This window comes from Caloenas nicobarica, chromosome 1 (assembly GCF_036013445.1).
Source record: "Caloenas nicobarica isolate bCalNic1 chromosome 1, bCalNic1.hap1, whole genome shotgun sequence".
Taxonomy (NCBI): Eukaryota; Metazoa; Chordata; class Aves; order Columbiformes; family Columbidae; genus Caloenas; species Caloenas nicobarica.
In genome coordinates this window covers 116,924,018-116,943,278 of record NC_088245.1, presented here as the reverse complement: position 1 = coordinate 116,943,278, position 19,261 = coordinate 116,924,018, and the positions used below count along the sequence as shown (strand labels likewise).

Below are 19,261 nucleotides of genomic sequence, written 5' to 3'. Positions count from 1 at the left end.
AGTTGAAGCTGTTTTGGGGTTTGTCCCCTCCGTGGTATTTATTATGCTTGCTCATCATTAGCCAGACAAACTAATGCTTATCAAGTATGTGATTAATATATAAAGGGATTGTTCTATATTCAAGTTACAGAGGGTTTAAAATTAATAAGAACACAGATCATGTATCTTATGAATGCAGAATCACTCTTCAGTATTTTGGGCATGGTCTGAGTTAACATCCAATAGTTTCTACTGATACACACACATTAGAAAAATATACAACTGCCACTACTTATAGTTTGCATCGACTTTCAAAAAAACCCTAAACCTATTTGCAGTCCGTATTTGAAGTAGAACTGTCCAAATAATAGACAACCTTTAAAAGCAGATGAGAGACAGTTCTCCAGACTTTCACAGTTCATTTTTCTAATGCTCAGGTTTAATAAAAAAACGAGACTCTAAGAAGCTTAACTAACAAGCTAGTTGCATCAGGAAACTTGCTGCTGATATGGAAATGAACAGTCGTTACAGGACAAATAACAGGTATTTCACCTTTGTCAGAAACAAAGCAACCATACAGGAACAGCGTCACAAGAAAAATTAATCACATGGAATTTATTTTTTTTTTTAAAATCTCATTGTAGTTTAAAAATCTTGAAGTATCAAAATTTTTTTAAAAGGTGAAAGACTTCTTTCTGTGCTGTCTGGCCTAGGGAAACCATGTCAGATTTTTTTTTTTTTTTTTTAAATTGTGAGGTCTGTTGAAAAGAGGCTTTGACATCAAAACATTAAGAGAAAAACAAATCAAAAGGCAAAATAAAATACATATGAATGAAACTTGGATCTACAGCAGTTTTCCTAAATTCAGAAAATTACAGACTATAAGAGCAATACTGCTAACGAAACTCAGATTTTGTTTGCTTTCATGTGCCTGGTCAAAGAAAAAAATCTTTTATTTATTTTTTAGCAGTCCCCCAAAAAGGACACTATCACAATTAAAAACCTTTCTTCATACCTCATTTCAAAAGACATTTCTTCTGTGGAAGAAATTTAAATAAATCAGAGTTCAACTGGCTGATTTTAGACATAAAATCATCTATGGATGCAATACCACCAGTAATGGAAGGCAGATGGTTCACTCTTGCAGTCTAGGACATTGTGCTCTCTTTAGACACTGCTCGTTGTTCGGAAGAAATAATGTACTTTTCAAGATTAAGATTATAATATAAGACTAGTTTTATTCAGATTGTTCAGAAATGTTTGGAGATAGCTTTGCAGAGATTATAGTCTATAGAGTCCAGAAAAACAACATTCACTGCTTCCATACTGGAAACTGAGGAATCCTGATTCACCATGGAAGAGGCAGTTGAAGTAGCTCCGATATTCTGATTCACCATGGAAGAGGCAGTTGAAGTAGCTCCGATATTGGCTTCTGCTGAATTCAGCAGAGTTCACTAACGTATTCACTGACATGACTCATAATTCCAAATCCAAATAAGGTCAGGTCATACCACGGAGTACCATACAGATAAGACTATTATATTTCTAAAGCACATTGTTTAACCCTACAGAGCTCCCCAATCCAATGTTTCACTTGTTTCATTAATGCATTTTCAATATATAAAGATACACTGGCAATGATTTGCGACTTTTATCTTTCAGCATTTGAAAATCATGCTGAAAATTTAAAAGCTCCCGCTGCTTTTCTGTGTTCCTCTTCAGGAAGAGAATGTTACTCGGAAACCACAACATAAGAGACCAAAACCAGAAGAATGTATCACAAAAACGTTTTCAAAATATCCATTAACTTCTTTAAGTCTATTACATCAATTTTCTGAAGCTCTGACCTAAGTGTAACAATATTCATAATCCATTAAAGAGCTTCTACAGAACCTGCCTAGTTCACTCAAGCCTCTTCATGCTATTAGGCACTGAATTTCATAATTTCATATGGAAACAACTATTAAATACTTTTAATTAGTTTTATGAACCATAAGAACATTACCTAAAATGTTTCATGACATTTTAGAAGGAAAATCTATGTCTTACAAAGCAATAAATTTAGGGATTTAAAAAAAAAATACTACGGAAAAAATAAGAGGTGGTACAGAAAGAAATTCACTAACCTCATCAGATATTTGCTGTGCAAGGCGTATTGCTACATTTCTCAGCATGCATTCTGAAGTTGGATTAGGAATGTTTTGTAGAGCATTTTGTAGCACCACTGCCTGGTCATGCGTAGCCTGGTTTATCTGGAAGAAAGTATTTCTTATACTTACTTTTACATGGAAAAAAGCAAGCAAGAAGATATGAAAATCTAAAGTTACTTGGAAAGGTTTGATAAAAGTAGATAAGATCTTGGAAGGAAAACTACTTACAGAAACTGCAAACACCAAGAAAAATAAGCCCACTCATTTTCAGATAGATACCATCACATCTAAAGACTCTGTATGCTACAGTGTATGAGCATAGAGTACAAGAGGAGAAGAGGCACTTGCTCAAAACTACTTATATTTGGGTGTTTGTTTATTGATCAGATTATTTCAAGTTAAAAGAACATTCAGAATTACAATGCCTCCTCCCCTTTCTGTTGACGTAGGAGAGAAAGGCTTTGCTAAAACAACAGGTCTCCCTCTGGACTAGCTAATAGTGTCCAGACAGAACACGGCTGCAGTGTCCATTATAGTTGAGTACATTTTAAACATTTGAGTTAGATCACTAGAATTCTGTTCCGAATTATCCCTCCTGTTCTTTATCATACTTTTACGACAGGAACAGTAGCAAGACAAGTTTTTATCTTTTCTGTATTGGTTTGAACATAGCATTTCTTCTCCTTGGGCTGACAGAGCTACGTAGCTTTGACAGTTCAGATCTGAAATGGCTGTTTCCTTCTCTCATAGACAAACTTGCTTGAAAAGACTGTGTGCTGTGGTTACAAGTTAAAACTTCTTGTACAAAACAGTTTCTTCATTTTCTAGTACCATTTCATCCAAAAAAACTGTCTCAAATGCTGCTCAAAAGACACTATGAAGTTGTTCTGTAACACCTAGTGCTCATCATGTCCCTTTGTTTTGTCAGCTTCACTGAAACACTTAATTTGGGAAGCAAAACTACAGAACTCCCACTGAAGACTAATAGAGCTTACACAGTCAATTAGCTATTGGAAATGAACTGTGAGTGATCAAACACAATATGCATGGGGCAAATCAGGATCTATGTACCAGAATATTACATTTAACAACATTATTGATTCAACTTTCTACGAAAGCAAGGAAGAAAATAAAAATTTAAAAGGCCCTAGTGACAGCAGGAGACCAGTAACTGGAAAACTGCAGACTCAAATCTTGGTTATCTCATTCTCTTAAGGACTGATAGAAAGCCAAGACAGAAGTTAATGCTATGGTACTTATCCTTTAAATAAGATAAATGAAAAGGTATTTACAAATCTCACCTCCATCCCAAGGTATAAGCTTATTGGTGCTGAAGCAGTAAGAAGTATCAAGACCAAAGTCCTTCAAACAGGACGATGATGACAGCATGAAGTTTTTTCCAACAAATCATTTAACAATAAAGTTAGATGTTTGCAATAGTAAACAGTGAATGTCAGCAGTCATGGACAAATGTTACACCTCCTAAGTGGCCAGCATCAATCTGTTTGCAACACACCCACATGCACAAGATCTAATATTATAGACATGTGAGATCGCAGTTCAGAACACCCGTGTTATACTTTTCCTTTCCAACTGAGAAAACTTACGGTAGGACACCTTTCAACTATCCGCACTAAACTTTGCAATATACCTAGCTGTTCCCTGCAAGAATTTTCTACAAGCAATGGACAGAATTAGGAATTTAGCAAGCCAAGGACTTGTTTTTCTGAGAAAAAGGGCTGGCATAACTCAGCATCCGTTCTGTTGTTTTATGCTCTTATCATAGACAGGAGATACAAGAAATTCAGAAGCACATCCTTCAACAGACTCAACAGCTCAAAATAATCAGAATCCACATTTATGGGATAGACATACTTGAAAATGGTAAGTTACCTGTACTGACAATCATGCAAACCATTGAAAATCATATATAGAGCAAGTGGATCTCACACCTAACTTTTCTATTGTCAGAAAGAAACAGGATTTGTTTAGTTAGTTGATCTCTTTTTTTAGAATCATCAGACAACATTATCTGAAAGTACCATGAGTTCTTATCATGCAACTCACTGAAAGAGATTGTCAACGGAGAGTATATAGATGTTGCTGCGGAAAATAGAAAAGTCAGAATACATTGCTATCTGTAGCAAGGAATATTTACATTACCGGTGAAATTGTACTTGTGCCTTCCACAACTGGCTGACAAGCTTCTGCCACAGCTCGAACATGGCCATATCCAATTGCTGTTAGCAATAATTTGGCTATTTTTAGAGCATTAAGATAGGCACCCCTTCGAGTTTCCATATCTGCATTTGGCAGGAAGTTATTTCTAGTCAGCATGCTCAACACAAGAGGCAAACCACCACTTTTTAAGAAGTTGTATTGGAAGTCACTGGCATCTTCTCCCAGAGGTGCACTGGCAGGCATTAACAAGGCATAAACTACCTGTAGAACAAAACATGGCGTTAACTAACAGAAATGCTCTAGCTTGAATATAGATGATTGAACATGAGACTATTTTGGCATACTACTTAAGCAATGCTTTGACAGAATTGACCATACACTAGTTTATTCCAGTAAATTGTTACGTATTTTCAATTGTTAAATTTCAAACCAGAACTTGACCTTAGGCTTCCATGCTAATACAGAAAGGGTTGCCAAAGAGACAGTTGAAGAATTTTAAAGAACAGGCAAAGCATCACAAACCTCTGTTAGATACAGCACTTGTGAGGCAGAAGGACCAAAGAATAGAGAATCCAGGGATGGACTAAGGCTGCTTTCCCCAAGTTTTGCATGATCTAAACAAATAGCTCTTAGTTTCTCAACTGTAGTGTTATCTGCAATAAAAACAGAACTTACAAACATTTTGTAACAAAACTACTCCAGAACAAGACGGTAATATTTACAATTATAAATCAAAAAAATATTGTTTCAGAAAAGTTGCAAAAAATTTAACTGACAGACAAAATCAGACTATGAAGCGTTCTGCAGTTATTACTTCTGCCAGTACAAAAGTGATCCTGTTAAAGCAGAGCTACAAAACCACTTCAAAATACACTTTTTCCCATTTTCACTGCATTGAATTGCACTGTGGCACTGAACCCCAGCACCAACTGCAAACTATGCAACTTCATTTGATGGACAAGAATTAACTATTTGAAAAATATATTTACAATCCTAATTAGGCTGTCATAAATTACAGTATGAATAAATTACCAGAAAGTAGGAAATACTTCCTTATCTTCATTTTTATATAACAGGTGAGAAATTATTATACCGGATATTAGAAGATAAAACAGGATAAAATTAAGTTTAACCTGGTGGCATGAGCTTCATAAGAACACGTGCTCCATCTCTAAGGGGTGGCATATTTAGGCTACTGCCCAAGTCTGCAACTTGCCAAAGAAAAGAGATGTATCGAGGATGCAGTGACATGATCTTAAAATAAGCAAATAAAAAAACCATAAAAATCATTAGTTAAAGACAAAGTCTAGGGAAAATATGCTTTTAAACTGCTCATTTCAGAATATGCTTACCACTCCAGGCAAACAGCTTTCAACTTCTGGATTTGGACCATCGCTGTAGTGATTGCCATGGTTGCCAGGAGAACCAGTTGAAGAGTCAGAAGAACTATCTGGACTTGAGGGCATATTAGAATTTATCTGTGTAAGCTTAGCCGTAATTAGCTGAAAAACAGAGTCATAGTTTTAATACTATGCAAAAATGAATATTCTTTACTAAATAAGCATCTGATATAACGTTAATGGCATAATACAAGCAGAAGGAATGGAAGTATTTCAAAAGAACAAGTGATTCCTTGCATGGTATTTCTCAAGTATTTATAAAAGGGAAGTGACATCTGAATTGACATAAATAACCGCAACACTCACCGTTTTATCTTTGAGATTCAACTGCCCAATTAATTTTCTATCATCTGCAGGGTCCACCAGCTCACCACCAATGAACAGTTCTACTTTTGTGTGTGCACTATTGGCTTTAATACGATTCAGAATACAACGCCGCACTTGGCCAATTGTGTCGTTTGTATGAGACCAAATGTCCAAATCTTCTACCTGTCGCCCTTGGTTTGGAAAACGAACTACTAGTGTGATATGTTTACCACGGAAAGCTCTGAAAATAAACAAGATAAAGTTATTTTTGCCCTCATGAAATAATTGATTTTTCCTCACTGTATTTTGTGTTGCAGATACTTCAAACATCAAATCTTTACATAGTGATACACTCCAGCAAGAGTTTGTTTTGTGAAAGCCCCAGCAATTATGCACACATAACATACACAGAAACTTTCAAGAAGCCACACTCAGCACAAGTGCGTTAAACATATGGTCAACTTTACAGTCAAGTTAGGAACACAATTTTAGGAAGTCTCTTACAAAGTTTGAGATATTTTCTCTTGCTTGTAATTTCCTGATCAAAACGTGCAAATAAAGCTCAATCAAACTGGCAACTATGCTTTGCTCTTTTAGCAAAACAACTCAGTTTTAAATACACCAAAATCAGAAAAAGCCACCATGTCACCAAGTCTTAATGCCTTCTGTCAAAAGCTGTTAAAAGTTTTATATTAGAATTCCAATTTTAAAAATCAGAATACTTTTTAAAAAACTAGAAGAGGTAAAAAACCAGAAGAAATGTTTTCACACTAGCACTGATCATACTTCCCACTATGGCAGGGAACTCATTAGGAAAGATGTGGCCAGGTAAGCCCAAAAAACTAATCCCATGCAGCAAAAGGTGGCAAAACTCCCCACAAAAGCTCCTTGCCAACAAGACCTGGGAAAAAGCCTAATCAAATAAGCAGCCCATATAAAAAAGATGCACCCACAATTGACAAGAAAAGTTAGTACTCAGCAACCAACATATACAATAAAAACACTGTAGGAACACTGCAAATTACTGACAGACCATGAAGAAACAGCAATCTCTTTGATTTTCTTGATGAAAAGGGCATTTAAAATAAGGGGACAAACCCCCACCATGTCTAAAAAAAATCTAGCTGCATCATAATTCCATAGGAATCTTGGTGTGTTCCTTACATATTTTTGAGACCTTCTTCCCACAGGAAGCAGCTACTAATACTGGAACGTTTGAACAGTTTTCTGTTCTACTTTCCTCTCCCAGGAAATAAAGGTGTTTTTGTTGTTGTTGTTGGGGTTTTTTGTGTGTGAAAACATCTACACAATATGGGATTTAAGTGTCTCCTTTTTCTTTGTACCAAAGATAGTTACAGAAGAAGCAGCTAAGATTTAAGCTAAGTATCTACTCAAGGACAAGAAGACTGAAGGTATACAGAAAATACACTTTCAAAGTACTGTTCTCTTCTTCCCCTTTTTACGAGGAATTTACACAGAATATTTCACTTAGAGATAATCCTATATTTAAGCTTACAAAGTAAGATTAGCATCTCTGGAAAATGAAAATACAAACTAATGTGGTTTTTTGTATGACAGGACTAAGAAAAACAAAGCAGCTTTTCCCATGCTAACTTAAAGAATGGTATTGCTTTTAAATAATTTTCAGAAAAAAAGAAATACATCCAAAACAATATAGCCACAAGGTACGTTGTGTTATAGAACAAAACGTCAGAAACAAGTTTATTCTCAGGCCTGCTGTCCCCTTCATACATGCCTGTATTTGCCTGATTTTTCCATTTATTTTTTTAACTACAGATCAGAGTTTCATGTATTAGCAAGGAAAACAAAATTTTGAAATTCTATAAATGCATTCCTTGAATAGAAACCCTTTAGAATGTAAAAATCATAAAGACATTAGTAATATTTTAGTTAATAGAAATAAAAATCACAGTAGTGCATCTTCACACATACCTTGACATAGGTAGAATAGTTCTCTCTTCGTGGTAATCACTGTCACATTCATTTATATACTCTCTTAAAACAGTCAACACTCTCACCATTCGTATTGCTTCTTGTCTTGCACAATTGATACTGTCTTTATCTCCATCCAACACACATAATGTATCATAGGAAGCTTTCAGACGATCAAAACAGGACTGAATGAAGTCTTCATGAATCACTACCTAATTACATTAAAAAAAAAATCGGTTCAACTACAAGAAATATTAAAAACTATATTTTCAGCAGGAAAATGCAATGGTAGAAATAGAAAAAAAAACCAAACCCAAACCAAAACCAAGTAAGTTACTCTATAAAGCTGTTTTATTCCACTTTAGAATAAACTCCTACTGATAAATAGCTTTAATTTAGTGTGCGCTGCAAAAATCTTACATGTCATCAGTAGCTGTAACTGTACAGTGTAAACTTGCACTTAAAAAGAATAAGTGAAAGTTTGCACAGAGAACACTAAATTGGACTTTCTCTTATTCACTTCCTTAGACTATGTTAAAGAATCTCCAGCTGACAATCCAGGACAGGTCAACTTACTTTACACAAAGAGTGAACATAGAACATTTACAGACCACCAGAACAACTACCTCTACCCTCCCACACCCCCTCCAAACCACTCAGTTTCAGATACACTCTTTTGCTGCATAAACTCAGAAACAGGTTTTGATCTAGATTCAGAATACTGGCAGATACAGCAAATCTCTTCTTTCTGTCTCATATCTAACATCTCCTTGCTCCTTACCCAAACTGACATGTAACGTATAGCATCACTGTAAAAAGCTTCAATAGAAACATTTACAGCCACAGCTATCACGGTCCAGCAGCCCCTTTTCTTACAGGCAGCTGAGGAGCAGAAGAGTTACCAGCACACTGAAACAAAATACTTGTGTGTGTGTGTGTGTTAAGTAAATCCAACACTTCCTGGAAGTGTTGGACCCAACCACGTGCAGATGGACAGATATATGAGTGCTTAGCAAGCTCAGATCTATAGCATGAAAGAAGCATTACAACCCATCTGCCACTGCAGTAAGATATAACTCAAATGGCTGTAAGTGTACAACCTAGAGCAGCTGTGCTGTAACTAGCAACTTGCAGCTCTGAAGACTATGAAAGTGTCTTTGAGGACAAGTATGAAAAGCTTTAAGAAATATAACTGGCAAGCTACCAATTGGAGATTGTCTGGAGGACAATGTCCCTCTACCCCCGAAATTGTGAAATCCCAACAGTTCACTTCCTCTGTCTGTCCTTTCAGAAACTCATTGTCAGTTCACTGAAACGCAGCTCCCAACAACTATTAATGTAGGGAGCAAATATCTGATTTGCTAGAGCTCAGTTTGGCCATTATATGGAAACTCTGTGACCCTTTGTAAGGGACATGACATCAAGAAAGATTAGATAAGCTTGTGACAACCCTCAACAGACCCATCCAGTGAATATACTAGTACAATAAGTACCAAAACTGGAGGTTCAACAAAAGGCTTACCTAAGATATGAGCTGTTTTCTGAGTAGAAAGAGCAAATCTGACAGATCAATTTAATATCAAAAATTTATCAGAGTTCAGTCTGCAAATCTCAGAAAGAACTCTTAATTCTGCATGTGACCAGAAGCTGATGGCTGGACTCAAGAGTATACTCTCCAAAACAGGAAAACTATTCTCTGTTTTCAAAGCTTTTATTACCACCAAATTGAATTTTATCACTGTTTTTCTATCATGTTATATTCCAAGCTTCTTGTTGCTTGTTTTGTGTTATTGGGTTTTGTTCGTTTTGGTTTTTACCTGATTAACTTGTAACCTCGGGCCAAGATTAGTATAGATCTCTTTAAGAAGATCTATTGCTCTGTTTGCGATGTCATCATTTCCCTGAATCACAACCTAGCATAATAAAAAAGAAGCATTAGAACATCTTAAAACTTTCTGGTATAGAATTTAAAACCAAAACAACTAAAGTATCTTGACACAACAGTGTATCTAATTATTTTATGAGGTGAAAGCAACTAAAATGCTTAGTTACAAAATACAATCCATACAACTTAGACTGAAATTATATGAGAATAAGAATTAACTAGTTGAAAAGAGTTCAGAGTTAGCAAAAAACCCTAGTGCTTTATAAAAAGAATAAAAGTAGTGTTTATATGTTCATCTTCACATTACATTTCCATTTTCACTAGTTTCAGAGAATAAGGCAACTATTTTTTCAGCTGCTTAAATAATTTACATTACCAAAGAATCAAAACCATAATTTTAAATGGCTGTCAGTGGGTGGAAGGGGGACAGGCAAATGAGTTCTGTTTCTAACCTGATAATCTAAATTGTAATTACCAGCCACCAGGTCTGAAAGCAGCCCCTCCATATAACCCCTGCAGGATACTGAGCTGAGGCTTCATGAGTTCCATCATACTGCCAAACGGCTGGGCAGATCCAAGTAAGTTGATTCCCACAACTAAAACATGCTAGCATTATGTGGGCACTATGTGAAAACTTCTTTGTCTAAAAATTGTGATCTACTTTGGTTTTAACTATTATCATCATGATTAAAATACCTAACCCTTCAACAAACCATAACCAAAATTACCAAAGACTGCTGTTTTACTTGCAGCACGTTTTACAAAACACAGCCATAATAATCATACCACAATGTGCTACTGCGGGTTCTAACGCAACTCTTGGAAACTAGAAATACTCTGAAAAAATCCAGTATCAAATTAGATACTGATGTTTTTCAACAATAGATTTGGCAAGCTTCAGAAAGCTACAATCTTCCTATTGACAAGCTATAACCATGTTTAGGCAGAAAGTTGTGGATATAAAAGAAATAATCAGACCACTGATCACTTGGTCTAATCTAGAATCACTCCAGTTTACCATATTAGAATGAATGACATGAACTAGCTTATAAAGTGCACAAAACAAAGCTCAACTCTAAAGTGCGTGTGAGAGAGAAAGAAGCCTACAGATAACTTACCTGCCTGGATCATTCTTAAACAGTATAGGGAAATGTTTAATGTCATGTGCATACACAGACAGACTTGATATTTCAAATAACCTTCCATTAAACATCAGCCTACCAAGTTACCAACTTGCATACTCACTGGGAAGACAGTGGAGTCAATGTCCATGAGTTTAGTTGGAAAAGGTAGCTTTTTTTGTAATTTCAGTCTATAATAAAGTACACAACCCTAAAAATGTAAAAAGAGACTGAGAAAGACTTAGCAGTTAACCTTTTAGATGTTTCCTCCAATTAACTTACCCTCCAAAGGTAGTCTAATCCTATTAATTCCAGATCATCCATCATATAGGCTCGTCTCTTTGCTACTAGTTTTCCTTCTCGACAGTTCACAGCTTTGAAGAAACGTTCAAAACATTTCATTCCATTTTCTGTTAATAGGGAAGGATCCAGCTGAAGCACATTATTTTCAAAGAAGTCCTTATTAATGTCAGGGTCTAAGTCGGGTTCATCCCCCATTAGTTTGGAATACCATTTAAAACAGGCTTCGCGATCACAAAGATAAACTGCATTTTCAGCTAAACACTTCCATATTTGCTTTGCCTGAGGGGCGCAGAGCCACAGCTGACCATCCTTCAACAAAAACCTTGAGCAACAACAAACAGACAATTAACAGCACTAATAGACATCTAGAGTTACAATTCAGCAAAAAGGTGAATACGCATATTATACATGTATATGTCAGAAGTATGACCCCAAAAAACTTCATTTGCATCATCAGTCCATTCATAATTAGCCCCCAATTTCTTAGTAATTTTGAATGGATCAAGAACTTACAAGTCCAAACAAAAAAGGAATAAAATTCAGCAAAAAAATGTTTTACGCAAAGATACCAAGCATTTTTTACATATTATATACAAACAAATGCACGTTCCCTAACATAAACCATTTTGTTTAAAAATCAGGTCACAACATAAGAGATTAAATTACCACTGCAATCATTAACTATGTTTTAGCACTCACTTCAGCAAAATCACAAAATAAGGTTTGAATTCTATGTAACAGAGCCAGAAGCAGAAGTCAATGAACTGGAAATGTTTCCTTTAATTTAAATAAGTTTTTCATTGGTGTTAAATTATTATTAAAGAATTATTAAGAACTTCAACTCTGAGAGCTAACACTATCTGCTTCCTGAAACGTTCTCAAAGTTCTTCGGAATCGTTTACCTCATTCAAAATCTTTTCTTTGTAAAAGAAATCAGGGACTAAGTTATGGCGCTGCATTTCAGAAATTGCTACCTACTCTACATTTGACGGCCACGGCACTTCATAAATTCATTTACATTTAACAACTAGCGAATTTAAATGTAACGAAGTTACAATTTTTAACATACAAGAGTGATAAATTAAGTCTGCTATCCATATGCTATTGTATAATTTCATTAAACCATTAATGCTTCAGTTTAATTCATAAAAATCCTTGGTAAAATTTCAAAAGTAAAACATTTCTCTTAGAAAACAAGTAAAAAAATACTTCAGAACTTGATGGTTTGACAGTTCATGTATTTTTACTTGTCTAAAAAAAGATGTTAAAACCAAGTAAGAAAATGCTAAGAGAGACATAGCCTAAAAAGCATCAACATATTGCAGCTCTGTGATGAGCAGAGATCCTTTGTTTTCTTATTTTAATCGAACAGCAGCTGGTCATAAGTCATCCAAGTGATTTTTTTTTTTTAATTTTAACCTCTTTGTAAGAGGTTGCTGAAAATCTAGTAATGTCTGATACATGTCATTTTATGATCATGGATTTAAATTTGGTGTCGTACAAGAACTAAGGACACATGGACATATCCCTACATGGAATACTTTGAATTTTCAGCTAAATTCCCCTGACATGTATGTAACTGTATACACATTGTATTCAAGTCAGTAGAGCTGTACATAGACAGAAATAGCCCACATAAATCTTAGTGCAGAATCAGAGCCTCGGATTGCAAATATCCTAATAAACTTTATTTGAATATTGCAACATGAGCATAGAAGCCCTCTGTGAAGAAAAAAAACCAACCAAACCAACAAACCACACACAAAACAAACCATCTGGTGTATTTTTGCATCGGAGTTTTGAAAGAAGTTAACACAGCAACTTGAAGCTAGGTAAAAGAAAGAGATACCAGGGCGGGCTTTGGTTTTTTTGGTTGGTTGGTTGGTTGTGGGGTTTTGTTTGTTTGTGGACTTTCTTTGTTTATTTGTTTCTTTAAAGTATTCTAACAGAAGTTAAACAAATGATTATGTTAAAACTAACCGTAAGAAGTTAAGTCGCTCCTGTACTTCCTGCACATGACTGTATCTGCTTCCTGGTCTTACAGTTTGAGGATCATATTCACCATGCTCTGCAAATATAAAATGTTTTATTAGACAATACATTCAGAAAAGACATGCTGACCCTAAAAGACAGGATGTGTTTGAAGACTCATTAGTCTGAATATAACTAAAACCACTCAAAACCCAATAAATTTTCAGTAACGTGTATGAAAATAATTCTCGGCCACCTGCTACCAGTTAATAGTTCATTATAAATTAAAATGGGTAAAGGCAAAGATTACTGAGATCTATAATTAAATCAACACTTATGTATGCTCATCATTCAGTAAAATGGAAGTATTACAGAACAGTTAAGAACCTACATTCTATTTGTTCAAATCAATTTCTCCTTATTTCAAGTAGTCAGTTTGAAGTCAGAAAGTAGTTACAATAAAAGTATACCAAGCATATAATTCAGATTATCCTGTGTGTTTAGGTTTTTTTTGTTTTTTGTTGTTTTGTTTTTTGGTTGGTTGGTTTGGTTTGTTTGTTGTCGTTTTCTTTGTTTGTTTGGGGTTTTTTGTGTGTTTTGCTTTGTTTTCTGAGGATGCTTAATTTCATTACACAGCACCTTTTCCAAAATTTCATTTTTCCATTTTTAGGGTTTTCCCTCTTCAGAGCAAATAATTACTCTGGTTCTTTAACACCTTTATAAGTAGCTACATATATGACATCACTTACAAGAAGAAAGTATACTACAAGTTCATTCACTGCAAGTTTCCAGGTACAAAAAACAAATGCTTGTAATACTGACAAGCTTGAAAAAGAAGAAGTTGAGTAATTTTAAAGTAAGGCAAGAAAACAAACTTTTACGTGCATTCTATCAAATCTCACCATAATATTCGGTGCTTCATAGGAACTTGGTTTTGGTGTGGTTTTGTTTGGTGGTGTTGGTTTGGGGATTTTTTTTTGTTTGGTGGGGTTTGTTTGTTTGGTGGGGTTTTTTTGGTTGGTTGGGTTTTTGTTTATTTTTGGGGGGGGGGGGCGGGTTTTGTCTGGCTGGGGTTTGTTTTGTTTTTTCAATTAAAGAGAAACAATCTATATCTGTACTTGCACTGCCATGATCTGTACTAGTAATATTTCATCACGACATGTGTTCATTATGACAGCTCCATTATAAACTAATTAATGCTACATTTCTTATTTGCAAAGGTATACAGATCGCATCTTCAGAAGTGAAGAATCAGTATCTCCTATTATATCAAGGAGGAAAAAAAACCCCACAAATGAATCTAGCAGCTGAACCGCATCACTGGTGTTTCAAAATTCGAAAATTTGAATTATAATCCTAATGTAGTGAGCATAAATGGGCAATTATCAAAACAAGAACTGTGAAAAAATCCTGAAGAAAGAATATGCAAGTAGCAGAATGAAAATTTAAGTATTAGAAGTAGGAAACCTGAAAAATATGCTGTGGGTCTAGCAGAAGAAACTGTTACAATAGATAAACATATTGCAGAGAAATTAAAACTAATAACTTCAAGTGTTGGTTGTTTCGTGTGGGTTTTTTTGCTTGATTTTGTTTTGTTGCGGGGAAGGCAGCTGTGGTGGTGGTGTTTCTTTTAACTCTAGTGACTATCTGGTCTTTTTTTTCCTGACTAGAGATTAATTCACAGACACGATTGTCAATAGTGGCAGTGACAAAAGAATTCAGGTATTAAAGACCAGTCAGTTGCCCAAAGGCAGTATGTATGTACTCAAGAATACTGAAAAACTCTGGACTACAAAAAAATTCAGTGTCCCTTAATACCCTCCTTCTCAGTTTCTTTCTACATTTGCCTGATTTATCTTCCACGCTGTGGATCCTGCAAGTCCAAGCGTGATCTCCTTAAAAATTCTTTCTACATGCAGGAGTAGAAGAATGAACAGAAAAACTATAGATCAAAAAAGGACCGGTTGAAAATTTAAGTATAATAAGGGATACACACAGAAGATCATACGGCACAATTTCTATGACAAATTATATTTCATTAACACTTTGGATTTTTTTATCACTTCAGAAAAACAGAAGATAAAGGAGAACTCTCTAGCAATCTCCTCAGATTTTCAAAAGGTCTTCGATAAATAGTCAAGGAGATGAAACTCTGACTTCCTTCAGGACTATAAAATGCAATAACAGTTGTCTCATCTCATGAAGGACTCTGCAGAGGGGCAGGTAAGGGTGAGTTCAGTACAAGAGAGCCACAGATCATGGAAAAACTTCTGAAACATAGATAAAGCTTTTCTTTAACCTTAAAATGGCAAACATATAAAAAGGGAGTATGATAGAAAACAATATGCATTAGTGAGTAACAGGAGAATAGGAACATTGTTCTCCATCACAAAACACAACTATGGAAGCCTTCAAAAGAAATAAAAAATATGGCAAATTCAAAATTAATTTAAAAAAATATCTCAAATCACACAGTAATTGCAGCATTAGCTGCCGAAAACATCTGTGGGCAATTGGATTTTTTTGTCAATGGCATTTGTTTGACCTATGCTGTTTGGATGTTTGCCTTGAATTTCCCCCCTCTGTTTCATTCACCTTCTCCAGCTCAGTTTAATTCTACGGCTGCCCAGTTCATTCTTTCTGCCCTTGCAATCATAATAATCTTTCTTTTCTTCTCCTTTCATTTATACCACTCCCTGCCCTACATCTCTCCGGCATCTTTTATCCTCCTCCACGGAAGGCAAATTTCATGGTGCTCTCTCTGTTTTGCTCCACTTAGTATATAAAACTGAAACTGAAAGAGAAGTTGCACAGGAACTGTGTATTACAGTTTTAGTGCAGTATCTGGAACATTAGGAGATATGTTTTGGCTGCCCTTGATCACATAATAAAGCATCTAATAAAAAATCCACACTATTGTTCATCTGGTTTTGTACTCTGATGCAAACAAGTATAAATTCTGCAGCAGCTTCGTCTCAAGAAAGCACAATTTAATTGCTTTGTAATTAGATTCAATTTAAACTCTTTGCATGCTTGTAACTCCTGTCGTGCTGAAGATATTTATATTACTGCTTTATCGAGTCATTATATTTGGGGAGGTACAGGGCAATGGGATGTGTTTTTTGGTACAAGACATCTGCCTAATTTTTTTTTCTGCCCAAGTCATCAACAGTTCGATAGGTAAACAATATTGTCAAAATTAACCTTTTGGCTTCAGATTTCAAAAATAATTGGAATTAATAATAATAGTTTATTCATTAATAGCATGTGTAGGCTATTTTTGGACAAAGACAACATTGCATTGGAATATAGCTGTTGATTATGTCTCCTTCCTAACCCTGAGGCCAGACCCCAGGTTTCATAGCTGGCCAAAGACCAAGAGAAAGGGAGAATCATAGATTCTAAGCTATCCATATAGTTAAGATGTGAAGTTTGTTATAAATGAAATCACATTTTTGCAGCGTTTTAGCAAAGTTAAAGAGCAATCCAACAGCTTGAAGAAGTTACATGAAACAATATTTGTTCTATTCCACCTTTCTGAAGACGACTAAGCCTAAGACAGTATCGCTTGAGAACAGAACAAAGCGTTTAGTATTATTTTAACATTAATTAGTGCAATGCTATTATTAATTAAGGAACCTAAATTAGGGTAACCCCCCTCATGTATTCCTAAATAGAGAAATACAGCTGCAGTATGCAGATTTAGCTTAAATGTCTCATTGACCTGTACCCGGCTGAAGCTATCATCTTCATATAGTGCCACTATTCAAACAAGTCTTCAAGGATATATTTTGGATACCTTTTGTCAAGTACTCAAAAATTCAATGAATTCCAAAATTAAAAGGTGTCCAAGCAACTTAACTAAGCACTGGAAGACACACACACACTCTTTCCAATGTGCAAATACCCTGCCCTCTCTGAACAATCTACATTGAATTCCTGCATGACATACCATGTCTTTTTTGAATGTAGGATGTTATGATGCCAGGGTAGAACAGCCTCTAGTTCCAGTCAGTGAAGTAGATGGGGTGGGTAGGTGGGGGTGTGTTTTGGCATAACTCAATAAAGTACTGTGGTCCAGTGTAACAAGGAGTTTCCTGGTCCATCACTTTCCTTCACTTCCCTACTTCTACCTCAGTAGCTAGAAAGCTAGTCCAGAATAAGAGTGTAAACTCATCAGCAAAGGGTTGAGTTTAGCCTGAAATATATAACGCTAACATGATGTGCTGTCAAAGTGCTGCTGATAACAAATGCAGTGAGAAAGGAACTAAACAGAAATGGAGTTGCATGGTGAAAAGAAACAGCATCCCTGTGGTCTTAAGTCCTTCTCCCTGACAAATTCCAAACGCTGGCTTCAAATAGAGATTAAAAAACCTCTCAAAAGAGTCTACAAAAATTCAAAATGAGAAGTGGGACAAAATCCAGAATTATTATTAGGACTTTCCTCAAAAATAATCAGCCCAGCCTATGTAGGAAAAGATTATGTTTATCAATCCACAGATAAACAAGAGCTGCCACTTCCACATATTCTGTAGTAAAACACATTTTCAGTCATGAGACAAATTGTTAACATTTTAAGCTTTTCTTGCCCAATCAGACACCAAGGCTATCAATCTCACAGATGCTCGAAAATTAAATAAACAAACTTAATAGTTATTTCATTATGAGAATTTGGTTTTAACTCCACTTTCAACTGCAGTTTTCATACACTTTGAGGCAATTTTAATTTTAAAACTTACCTTTAGCATACTGCCTCATGCTTTCCATATAGGCAGAGAGATTTTCTGCAACCAATGTAACTAGGGCATGATTGTGCTGAAGTTGATTGATTAAGTCATGTCGGTAAAACACATGTGGACTTCGCTGAGTTTGACTGAAATTAAAATACAAGTGTTATAAGAAAAGTGAAGAAGTCTTGGCACCTAACAGTTCACAAATCCATTTAAGAAACTCATCTTTGATTCAAGTTCCAAATTTTCCTGAAAGACCTTTAACAGAAATCATATTAAGCCTCTGACAAAACTTTTCTTTTTTCTTCTTACACATCAACAGTTCTTAACAGTTATTGAAAGTAGTTAATTAATGAGGATTATACAGTTACAGTATGTATGAAAAATATCAAAGCAATCTGAGCAGCTCAGTATGCCACAGGGAGAATACCTGCGGCAAAAGAGGAACAGAAATATCTGCCCACAAACTGCATAGTAAGGACAGAGACCCTCAACTGTAGTATAACACACAACCACAGTTTCTTCCACACCCATCTGATATTCTTTTCTACATTTAATATTAAAACACTAAGTAAAACTATGTCGATTTTCAAAACGAAAGCTCATGGTCTTAAAACTATAGCAAAAGAACACTAGCCAATAAACATGCCAATTCTTTCAATACTTCAAAAAAACCCCTGCACAACCCTGCATTTTTTTTCTAACAATATCTAGCTGAAAAAATGTTGTTACAAACATAAAAAGCACAGTTATGCACAGCATAGTCTAACAAAACCCAGAAAAGTTTAAGAAAAGAAATACCTCAAATAAATAATTAGATGATAGTTTAAGTCTGTTACCAAGATCTGACCAAAAATGCTGCTCTCAAACAATACTAGACATATTTAAATTACAAGAGTAAACTGGAAGAGAAAATACAGAGCTTGGGTTCAAACCCCATGAACACAATCAAATTCTAGAACTTAAAACTAATTACTCTGCAGAATAGTCTCAATATGCCTCAGCTTCTGTAGATCGAAGCACTGATCTTGGCTGCATAAACAATACAAAGTTGCACTGTTCTTCCATGGTAAAGAGAGAAAAAAAGAAAAAAGCAGGAGAAGGGGTGGGGTGGGGGAGAAAAAGAAAGGTGCTCCCCCTTGTATTGCCACTCAGCTGACCCCATAGCCTGCCCTGAAGAAATATGAACTGTTCTCCTTTCCTTCAACACCAGATCCCAGAATTAGCTGAGTGGATTGCAGGCAGAAACTCCCATCCTTCCTAGGAAACAGCGTCTCCACAC

The 19,261-nt window shown here is 35.5% G+C and overlaps 1 protein-coding gene across 2 annotated transcripts in view; it reads right to left on the bottom strand.

Annotated features, from left to right (window-relative positions):
- USP9X (ubiquitin specific peptidase 9 X-linked) overlaps positions 1 to 19,261 on the bottom strand; it is a 112,315-nt gene that overhangs the window by 43,380 nt on the left and 49,674 nt on the right. For both annotated transcript variants that reach the window (XM_065637259.1, XM_065637267.1), the window contains exons 14-24: positions 17,989 to 18,122; positions 13,259 to 13,346; positions 11,258 to 11,600; positions 9,787 to 9,882; positions 7,970 to 8,181; positions 6,017 to 6,257; positions 5,663 to 5,812; positions 5,444 to 5,564; positions 4,833 to 4,963; positions 4,293 to 4,571; positions 2,106 to 2,231 (exon numbers count right to left, since the gene is read on the bottom strand). In XM_065637259.1, the coding sequence (XP_065493331.1) occupies positions 2,106 to 2,231; positions 4,293 to 4,571; positions 4,833 to 4,963; positions 5,444 to 5,564; positions 5,663 to 5,812; positions 6,017 to 6,257; positions 7,970 to 8,181; positions 9,787 to 9,882; positions 11,258 to 11,600; positions 13,259 to 13,346; positions 17,989 to 18,122 (1,921 nt within the window). The remainder of the gene's footprint in view (positions 1 to 2,105; positions 2,232 to 4,292; positions 4,572 to 4,832; positions 4,964 to 5,443; positions 5,565 to 5,662; positions 5,813 to 6,016; positions 6,258 to 7,969; positions 8,182 to 9,786; positions 9,883 to 11,257; positions 11,601 to 13,258; positions 13,347 to 17,988; positions 18,123 to 19,261) is intronic.